This window comes from Panicum hallii, chromosome 8, assembly GCF_002211085.1.
Source record: "Panicum hallii strain FIL2 chromosome 8, PHallii_v3.1, whole genome shotgun sequence".
NCBI lineage: Eukaryota > Viridiplantae > Streptophyta > Magnoliopsida > Poales > Poaceae > Panicum > Panicum hallii.
Genome location: NC_038049.1, coordinates 16,095,153 through 16,105,722, shown reverse-complemented (window position 1 = coordinate 16,105,722; position 10,570 = coordinate 16,095,153). Strand labels below are relative to the sequence as shown.

General features: G+C 41.4%; 1 protein-coding gene across 1 annotated transcript; it reads right to left on the bottom strand.

Moving 5' to 3' along the window:
- Positions 1 to 264: 264 nt before the first annotated feature.
- Positions 265 to 3,039, bottom strand: LOC112902150 (G-type lectin S-receptor-like serine/threonine-protein kinase At2g19130). Its single transcript, XM_025971078.1, has one exon. The coding sequence runs from the start codon at positions 2,975 to 2,977 to the stop codon at positions 455 to 457; it is 2,523 nt and encodes an 840-aa protein (XP_025826863.1). The 5' UTR covers positions 2,978 to 3,039; the 3' UTR covers positions 265 to 454.
- Between the last annotated feature and the right edge of the window lie 7,531 nt (positions 3,040 to 10,570).

The following is a 10,570-nucleotide window of genomic DNA, read 5'->3' as shown; positions in this document are numbered from 1 at the left end:
CAAAGGATGAATTTACCGTGTGTTTTCCTTTGCCGAGTGCTGCACTCGGCAAAGAGGATCTTTGCTGAGTGCCCGATATTTTGCGCTCGGCAAAGCTCGGGACACTCGGCAAAATCCTCATTTCCGGTAGTGTAAAGAATGTATACAGCCTCCAAAGGGAACATGTAATATAGAGATAACCCAACAAGAATTATTCAGTTTCAAATGCAGGGCTGATCATAATCCAATCCCTCTTTTTCCTACATGATCAAACCGTTTCATGAGTTGAAGAACAAAATACCACTGTACAAATAGTACTTAAACCACGAAAATACATATAAAACTAACGATAACAGATTTGGTACTATAGCAAGGTTGCCATTTACTCGTCTTATGATTACAAGAAATCATCTTTATTATTTCAATGCCAGACTACAAATTTGAAGTTTGATGAATCCAAGATTATTAACATGGACTATGAAGCATGACTGTCACATGTAGGCTCTTCAGTTAATTCCGTCTGCGTAATAGCTGCAAGGAGTCTTGGCATTGGGGGCACATCAAGGTCCTGGAGACCCTCAAGAACCTGTACCAGTTCACCCATTGTTGGACGATCAGACTCATCATCTTGGATGCACCAACATGCAACTTTGCAAACCCTCTCAACCTCCTCCAAATCAAAGTCTCCATGTAATTGTGGATCTACCAAACTGCTCACATCTCCCCCTTGAAGCTTGAGGATGGCTTGCACAGGAAAATAAGCCACATGATGATTGCTGCTTGTGTATACTTGTTCAGGTTTATTTCTTTTCCCTGATATGATTTCTAATAGTACCATACCGAAGCTATAAACATCAACTTTAGGTGTTATTGCAACTCCGCTGAGCCACTCTGGGGCAAGATACCCTACAGTTCCCCTTAATGTCGTTAGAACTCGGCTGAAATCCCTTCCAACAAATGCTGCCATACCAAAATCTGCAATTTTGGGAACGAAAGATTCATCCAGAAGTATGTTTTGTGGCTTGATATCGCAGTGTATAATGCACTGGCGACAACTGTGATGCAAGTAGGACAATCCTCTAGCAACCCTGACAGCTATTTGATACCTTGCACTCCAATTTAGGACACTATGCTTGTTCCCAAATAGATGGACATCAAGAGACCCATTTAACATGTGCTCATACACAAGTAGCCTATTATCACCCTCGCAGCAGAAACCAATCAATCTAACCAAGTTGATATGTTGGATCAATCCAATTGAGCTCACCTCAGCCCTAAACTGCTTCTCTCCTTGCCTGGCACCATCAAGCCTTTTGACTGCTATAGTAATTTGGTCACTTAACACTCCCTTGAATACCGAACCAAAGCCACCTGCTCCTAGTTTTTCTGAGAAACTTTTTGTAGCATGATTCAAATCAGTGTATCTAAAATTTATAATTCCACCACCACTACATTGATTGTCAGGTAATGCCACTCCATACAATAACTTGGATTTGTTTCTCCAAATCAGCAACAACAGCATGATGAGCATTAGTAACCCAAAACTAATAATGCTTGTTACAAGAATAACTCTAGCGACCGGTTTTCTTGTGGTGTTCTTTCTGAAATTTTCCAAATTTGTCGCAGCAAGGCGAAGGTAGAGAACATCTTCTGAATTATTGTCAATGTCATCATTCTTCTTTACATCAACGAGATCCCCATTCCAAATATAACACATGCTATTGTTATAGGAATAGGCCGTGCAGGAGCAATATCTGAGACAAGCCTCCATGCATTTGCTTTGAGTGGTAACATCTTTTATGATTTCTGGGTTATTGGGCAATGTAACACGAGCTATGGGGTGGAATATGTCTGTTGAACTTGTCTTGTTTTTCTTATCAGTGCAATCTAATGGAGTATCTCTGACACACCCTCCTGTGTGATCACCAAGCTCCCAATCCCCAGGCGACTTCTGAGAGAAGCTCTCCATGCAGCCACAAAATGGATTTGAATTACCGCTGCAGACCGTAAATGGTCCACAGGTAGCATATGCCGTGCAGGGAGAAGGAGGATGGGTGTATATTGTTTCCCACGACTGTTTGGCTTGCGACCAAAGATTCAGCTTGGTCTGACCAGAAATGTCATGTACATAGAAAATGTAAGTTGATTCATTCAGTGAAGTGTACGTGTAGTACTCCTCTTCGCTGTTTACGACGTATGCCACCCTAATCAAACCTCTACTCTTTGGATTTATTTCAAGTGCTGACTGGAGTAACAATACAAGTTTAGGAGCCGACGACCTTACAGTTCCCCAAGACCAAAACACATTAGAGGTGTTCCAGCTCCTATGCACCAATGCCCCATTGATTTGAAGTTCGGTGCAGTAGGAGCCAGTACCTGGATCAATCATGCTCTTTCTTGAAATGTACTGACGAGTTAAACCAGTGACCTTATTCCAGCCAATCTTGGCACCCGGAAGCACGAGATCTGTTGGGTAGTCAAAGCTCTGCCACAATGTTACTGGGTTAGATGAGTTTTCGGTGATGACAACAAGGTTTCCACTATTCAAGAGAACAGCACTAGTGTTTAGCCTGCCGGTTTCTGTACTATTGATGATGACAGTGGACCAGATTATTCTAGATTTGGTGGCACCATCTACGATGACAAGGTTGCCGTCTCGTGATATTTTGAGCTGTGTCAGGCTGAGCTTGGCATCATGAGTAATTGGATTGTCTCTGTTAGCAACCCACACCGTAGTGAAAACTGGAATCTTATTGTACCATATGCCAAGGTACCAACGGGGGGAGGCGGTGGTGTTGCTGGACTTACTTGAAGTGCTCGGGCCTGACTGGAACGTGAAGAAACCGAGCGCGAAGTTGCCGTTTCTTGAGACGAGCTTGTCGCCGACGGAGAGCTCTTGGCCTACCCTGAGGGTATCATGATTTGCAGCAGCGAAACATGATGCGTGCTGGGGGCAGAAGAGAACTAGCGTACCAAGTAATGTGTAGAGGGGAAGCATGGCCGGAAGTAGAAGAGGGGGAAGCAAATTACTGACTCACGATGGGTGAGCGCATCTGGGTGGTTTGGCCTTGGCGTTCAGCTGAGTACGAAGGAGATGATACATATAGAAGAAAGGACCTGGCCAATTCAATGGATGTAGATGCAACTTGGCCATGTGCTCAGCCAACCATGTACCATGTACGGAGTATTGATGTAGATGCAACTTGGTCAAGTATTTCTTTGAAAATACATGGGGGCCAAATTGATGTATATTCTTGAGTATGACAGCACTACTAAAAACTAACCATAGTAGTAGGTGTAGCTTGACCTGTGCTCAGCTGACGGACAGGGAAGACACGGTGACGACATCAACGTTGTTTGGAGGTCAAATATTTTATTTTCGGAAAGACATGTGGGCCAAATTGATGCAGATTGTTGAGTATGACAGCACTACTAAAAATGAACCATGCATACTGAGTGGTGGCAGAAATACGAGCTTGTGTGAACCAGTATCTATTTAATATATCTATATATGGAATGCACCAGTTAGTTAACTAAACGTAGCTCACCTAGTAAGACTTTTTATGGTGGAATCTGTTCATCTAGATTTGAGTCCTTAGCTCGGCATGCAGGCTCATATTTTCTTATATTCTTTCAGGCGTAAATGGACATGCCTGTAGATAGCGAGGTGCCTAGAGTGAATTCATCATTTGTCAATCTTAAGATCTGCCGGATCAATCTCTTGGATGTGCTCATAGGAGTAGTGTTGATATATCGGCTCAATTTCTCGAAGGTTCTCATAGAGCTAGTTATGTGTGTGTATTCAGATAGATAAGTGTGTACGTACAAGTGAGCGTATATGTCTGGACTCTGATTAGAAAATAAAAAATATGAAAACACAATAAGTACCATCGATTGATCCATTAAGATTTTGATAAGATTGTAATTAACCCGGGAGTGGGAGTGAATATATCATATATGGTCAAGCAAGCCAGACAAGCTTCCTTCTCCTCAACCGCTGTAGCAACCCCGGTCCTCACTCAGGGTGATGATCTTGTTGATTGTGCATACTAGTTGAATGCTTTCGTCTTTCATCAAGATGCGCATATTAATTAAGTACGTCAATAATAATATTAAATTAACATCATTAATCATTTTTTTATTATTCTTATATGTCCATTAAATAATTTAAATAGTAGTAATAAGTCACATTAAAATTAATTTTATGTGTCCATAGTAATATGTCACAAAGATATGCTTTAGTTGATTTCACCAGGTATTTTATTATTCAAGAATACGGATAATGTCGGATATTCTACGTGCTTTTAGATACGGATTTGATCAATAACAGAAAAAGAATTTGCATATTCATTTTAGCATCTATATTAAATCAGATACAGACATCCATATATATTAAGTTTAGTTTCAGTAGATACTGTTAATTCAGATTTTCTGATATCCATATCCTCCCTAGCTGGGATAAAATTCCATAGGTTAGGTGTGGCCGCATTTATAGAAAGCTGCTAGGAGTCACATATGTGATTGACATCGCAGAAGCTAGAATGGGATGGGCATATGGCCAAGAAGAAACAAAAAGCATATGACAAGCAAAGAAAATTCATATTTCAAACCATGTATCCAACTTAAAATTCAATTGCACCATTATATTTGCTATGATGAAATCTTCAAAATAAGATTATACTTCAATATGTTTGGACTAGCTCGAGCATTTCTTTATAAAGATAGAATAATTTTATTGTGAAGTTAGAAATATTGTTTTATATTCATAATGAAAATATTCTGGTTCATGAAAATACTAAAAAAATAAACTAAATGTAATCGAGTCGTGGTCTCATTTCGAAGATCTGTCTGTAAGGAAAATAACGGTGAAAAACTTAGTTCGGATGCTTGATCTGTAAACTATAATTCTTTTTTCCCTTTGAGCCTTGATTTGTACGGAGCCAGAGGTACACGTCAGAAGCGTTGATTCCTTCTGCGACACTGTAGCACGCAGTCGCACGCGACTCCGGTTATTGGTGCGCCCCTGTTGGGTCACGTAGCGTTGGCCCTACCCCGACCCGTCCGCGTCGGCCAGCTCCGCGCAGCAGATGTAAGGGTGTAAAAAAAGTTGCTGTGAATCGTAGGCCGTGGAAAAACTGCTGTGAAAAAAATAGAAGACTGTTTGTTTAGAGCAGCTGTAAGGTGTGGAAAACTATCTGCCGTGGGTAAAATATCTGTAATACCTTTGAAGATTTTTGGGACTGTCTATATACCAAAATACTCGTACAAACCTAATATGTTCATTATTTCGCATGTAAATGTATCTTTTAGAAAGAAAAATATTAAATTTTCTAAATTTTTTATCCATATAGTCCATATAAAATATTTTATATATATGTCAATATATATGTCAATATAAGCTTAGTGTTTGATAATTATGATTATTTTCGGCCGATTCTCTGAGGTGGGTGGTAAAATATCTAAAGTGCCCTGAATGACGATATCTTATTTTTTTACGAAATATAAGGAGATGTCAATAATTTTTTATTTTTACAATACATTTACAAGAAATTAAAATAATAATTATCAGCCAATCCATACATCAACTTTGCACTAATGATCCATTAACATATCTAAAATCTAATGAATCTTTGCAGCACCAATAAAATGCAATAATCGCATCACAAAATGCAATAATTGCATCACAATATTGCTTGTATTGTCTGTTCAGGGAAGAGCACAGGGGATGAGCGAGCACACCATGGCTGGGAGAGAGCATCCAAGCGGGGCAGCGCTAGGGCTAGTGGGGCGGCGATGGGCCGGGGCGGGGCGGGGCGACACCGGGGCAGGGCGGTGCAGGTGGCGCCGGGCGGGGTGGGGCTGGGCGGCACCGGGACGGGGCGGGGCAGCGACGGGACGGCAGGGCGGGGCAGGAGGCGCGGGTGGGATGGGGGACGGGAGTCGGACGGGTAGGGCAATAGAAGCGAACCATTTTTTCATAACCAGTGGTACGTGGATAATTTTTACCCCAAAAATCACTGAAATTAGAAGCACATGTGCTTTTATATTTGTACTACGGTGAAAACTACTTTTAGAAAAATGCATTTAGTATATTTAAACTCTTTAATTAATTAGCTTTTGACTTTTGCAAAAGCAGATTGGAAAAATCAACCAAGTACACGCCGTATACGGCGGTGATCCGATGACCTTCCGTGGTCACGGGTGAAAGGACGTGGTTTGACGGCTGTGCTAGCTCTAGCAGTGCCGTGTTTTAATTGGCTGGGAACATGACTAGACACGCTCCATCCCCCGTCCAGTACGTCGAGGACTGTGGTGCTGCAGTCCACGCGCCGGCCGCCTACTGATTTTTGGCGTAGAGGATGGGGCCTCATCAAGAGGTTCCAGATACGTGTAGAGATCAGAGAACGCTGCCGTCGTCTCCATCTGACGTCGGATAGGGCCGATCCGCTGTGGGGCGTGGCTAGAAATCACCGACGGCGCCTGTTCGGCCATTGCGGCGTCACTGGTGCTGCGTGCTAACCTTGCAAGGGCGGAGCTAGCTGACTGTCCATTGGGATCATATTCACATAAACACTGGATCTAGAGTGCTAGAATAATATATAGTAATTTAACACCGAATTTGCTGAAGTTCATCTGGGTCAGCTGATCCTGATAAACAGCCCTGGCTCCGCCTCCAGCCGCGCTGTGCTGCCCTCCTGCCGCCAAATGTTCTGTGTGTCTATACATTTATTGCTTTTATTGCTTAGTATACAAACAGCTTAATTCACCAGCTATTGTGTAAGTTATCTGTGTTGTTGTTTTTGTGTGGCATGTCATATGCTGGAGTCAGCAGCAATATATCTAAAGACACGAGGGGTTCTCATTCCAACAAAAGACGTGTTGGTAGTAATCAGAGGCATAAATGGTACGGATATTTTCCGACTGTGACGGTGAACTGCATATTTTTCGAAGACCTGGATCAAACGTGTAGATCCATTTAAGATCCGAATAAGTATTCATATATTTATTAATTTTGTCGTGGCCTTGAGAACGTGCATCCATAAAATAATTGAAATATGAGCAACTTCTTTTTTCATATATATTGAAGGAATGCTTGATATACCGCACTTTATATGATTCAACATTATCTAGATTATATGATCTCTCGCTCTTTATATGCACTCAACAATTTGGAAAAGAACTTACTAAATATTTTGTGTAAGAATCTTGAAATAGTATATTTAGAAAGTTGAGTGAATACATCCAGAATGATTTTATCCTTTTATATGCAGTAAGCACTTGGAAAAAAATGTATTCTATATATAATGTTGTAATAGTACATTTGAAACTTAAAACATATTCATATTTATATTCAAACTCTTAACTTTTTATCTAGACTTCAAAACTGAAGACATATTCATATTCAATCTCATTTTGTTGTATAGTTACTACAAAATTGAAAAATATATTCATATTCGATCTCATTTTGTTGCATTAAGTTTAAATGATGTTGTGGTGCAAATGTATTTGAAAATGTACTTTGAATTTGAGAGAAAAAGTGTTTAGTATTTTCAAATCAAAGTCATTTCTTGGGCTGAAGCCTGGCATCCCTATTTCTATCCTAAAGCATTTGTATCATTAGTGTATGAACCGTCAAACATATCTACTTGTAATTTCTCACTATGGGATCCTTTAATTTGGAAGTGCTTGCAAGTTTTGCTCTATATAGCATTGTGACTCGTACATGTTCTTTGTTCTATCATTTTGACGGATGAAGTTCATATTTTCCTATATCTGTGAGCGACAAACATCTTGATTGGGATTTGCTTGCTTTTGCCTTTTTGGGTCATTTCTTGGAAGAGTTGTTCTAGCTAGTTTTGTTGGACATCTTTGTGTGTTTTGGGATGCTAGCTAGGATGTAAGAATCCCACATGTACATTACCTTCTAGCAACGATTGATCCATCCGGAGAGCTCATCATCAAAATCACAAAAGGTGAAAACTTGCTGCAAGAGTTTTTTTCACAAATAAACCATGAATTTGAAGAAGGTTGTTTTTTTCAGTTTTCTCTGAATTAATAGGTGACGTTAGTCATTTGGGATTATCTAGAGGAGCCACAATTTTGTGTACATATATTCAACCCAAGGTTTAAAATTTTTTGATGTCGTGGCTGAATGAGGGAACATAATTTGTTGTCAATAATAAGGAGCAGCTAACATATGGTCGACCGTACCGCCACCCTCAATTAGGAAAGGCAAACAGGACTAGATTCCATATTTGATAGAATATCCCGATTAGTACAACAACAAAAAGTTAGCATCGATCATGACTCATTTTAGCCAAGATCACACCACCACACGTACCTTCTAATTTGCTTGCTTCTAGATGCATGTTTGTACCTTATTGATACCTCATAAGCGAAGTTTTGAAAAACTGTAAGCAAATTAGAACCTATACAAAGGCATTTTCATCTATCTAAACATGTAAATTTGACCATGTAAATTTATCTTCATACTTCAATAAAGTTCAGGCAACCCTAGGGTTGCTGTAGTTTCCATAAAAGAAAATCTATCTAAACATTCATGAAAAACAAGTCTTCATGCCTCCACATTTAGCATCAAAGAAAGCATAGACTCACTCCATCATTAGCTTTCTGAGCCTCCTGCAGCACCAAACACAGAGTGAATAAGTATAAATAAAAGAGGGCACATGATCAGAATATAAAAATGCAAAACTAGAATACTAAAAATGATTGTTTTCTTCAGAAAAATTCACCAACATATGAATGGTTGCTAAAACCAAAGCACAGAAATGCTGAACCACAACGGATAAATTACTTGCTGATCTAGCATAAGTTGCATGTCAACGTATCTTTGTGTTTCTAGAGGGAATAGTATTTTCTGGAGGTAAGCGCAGTAAACAACATAACTAAAAGAGGAAGATATGAAGGTTTATAGGGGCTGCAACAGCAAATAGAAGTAGATGAAATGAATGATCTACTACTGAGAGAAAAAGGAAATATATCATTCACCGCCTTACTCAAGATGGACACATCATGACAAGAGTTTAAGATATCTACCGTCACACCCCAAAAAGTTTAATTTTGCGATGTGAATATCTTTTTGGATAAACTTATTCAATTTCTAGACATTTTGAGAATTATCCTAATTTTGCTGGCTTTTATTCTCAACTTTCTAGAGAAAGTCCAATTCTTGAAAACATCTAGACTCCTTTTCATGAGTTCTGAATATTTTATTCAAGCTTCTCGTATCCTAAATATTCTGTGGGAATTTTTCCTAGGATTTTTTGTTAAAATTAACAAAGCTTATTTCTTTTTCTCAGCGGAAGAAAAGAATTAATTTTCTTTTCTTTATTCCTTTTTATCTTTCTCTCAATCTTCCTTTCTTTTCTCCCTTTGTTTTTTTCTGGGCCCACCCTCAGCTCGTGAGGCAACCTCGCCCTCGAGGCCTCTGCGCGCAGCACACGACCGCCCGCAGCGCCTATCTAGGGCAGGCGCCCTCGGCCCCACGCCCTGCCCTGCTTCCCTTCTGCCGCGCGCTCCCCTCGCTCGCGCGGTGCGCCGTCGTCGCCCAGGAGCGAGCCGCCATCGAAGGACCGAGCGCCACCGTCGGCCGTCTATTTCGCTGCAGCCGTCGTCCCCGCAGCCGAGGCCACATCGGGCATCCCCAAGCCGTCGCGCGCCTGCTCCGCCCCTCCTCGATGCCGTCCCGTCGCCGGAACATCGCTGCCCACGGAACAGAACGAGAACAGACCGCCGCGGCTCCGACCGCCGGGGATCTGGTGCGGGACTTGGGGGAGCGGCGGCGGCAGTTGCAGGAGGCGGTGACGGCGATTTTTGCCTTGGCGGAGGCCGTTTGCTGTGGAAGCGGCGGTTTTTTTTGGCTGGCTGCCTCGCGAGAGGCCTGTGCGGCGCTCCTCTGCCTGCCCCTCCTCGCGGGCCAGCGCGGCTGCGAGCCGGTGCGGCTGGCAGGCCGGGCGTCTCCCCTCCACTTGGGCTGGTCCAGCAGCGGCTGCCAGGCCCCCTCGCGGGCTGGCGTGCGCTTAAAGCCCGGTGCGGCTTGGCGCTGTTTCCTTGGTGGGCTGCCAAGGACGCGGGGTGGCAGGCCAGAATTGATTTTCCGGACAGCTACCAAGTTATCTTTATTTATTTTTTTCAATTAATTTCATTTTTAGCAGTATTTTTACAATTTAGCTCTAGTGCTTTTGTAATTTCATACCACTAATTCATCAGTGGGTATGAATCCATATATTTCTACGTTGTGACCCCTGATGTTGTTTGTTATTGTACATATGTGTTTGTACTCAAGTTTGGTCATTTCCATGTCACTTAAATTACTATATTACCTTGCAATTTTTGTTCAAGCCCACTGTAAATGCTTCAATCAATGCAATTCATTTATTCTCTATTTTGAAATGATTTGTTCCATTTTCTTGGACGTTGTCATACACGAGGAGTATTTTACATACATCCGCGGAATCTACGCTATGTTTTCATATAATGATTATTCCTAAATGAGATTCCAACTTAGAATTTGGACAAAGGTCTACACCATTTCTAGTGATTACTGAGAGTTCAATTCTTCAAATTGATC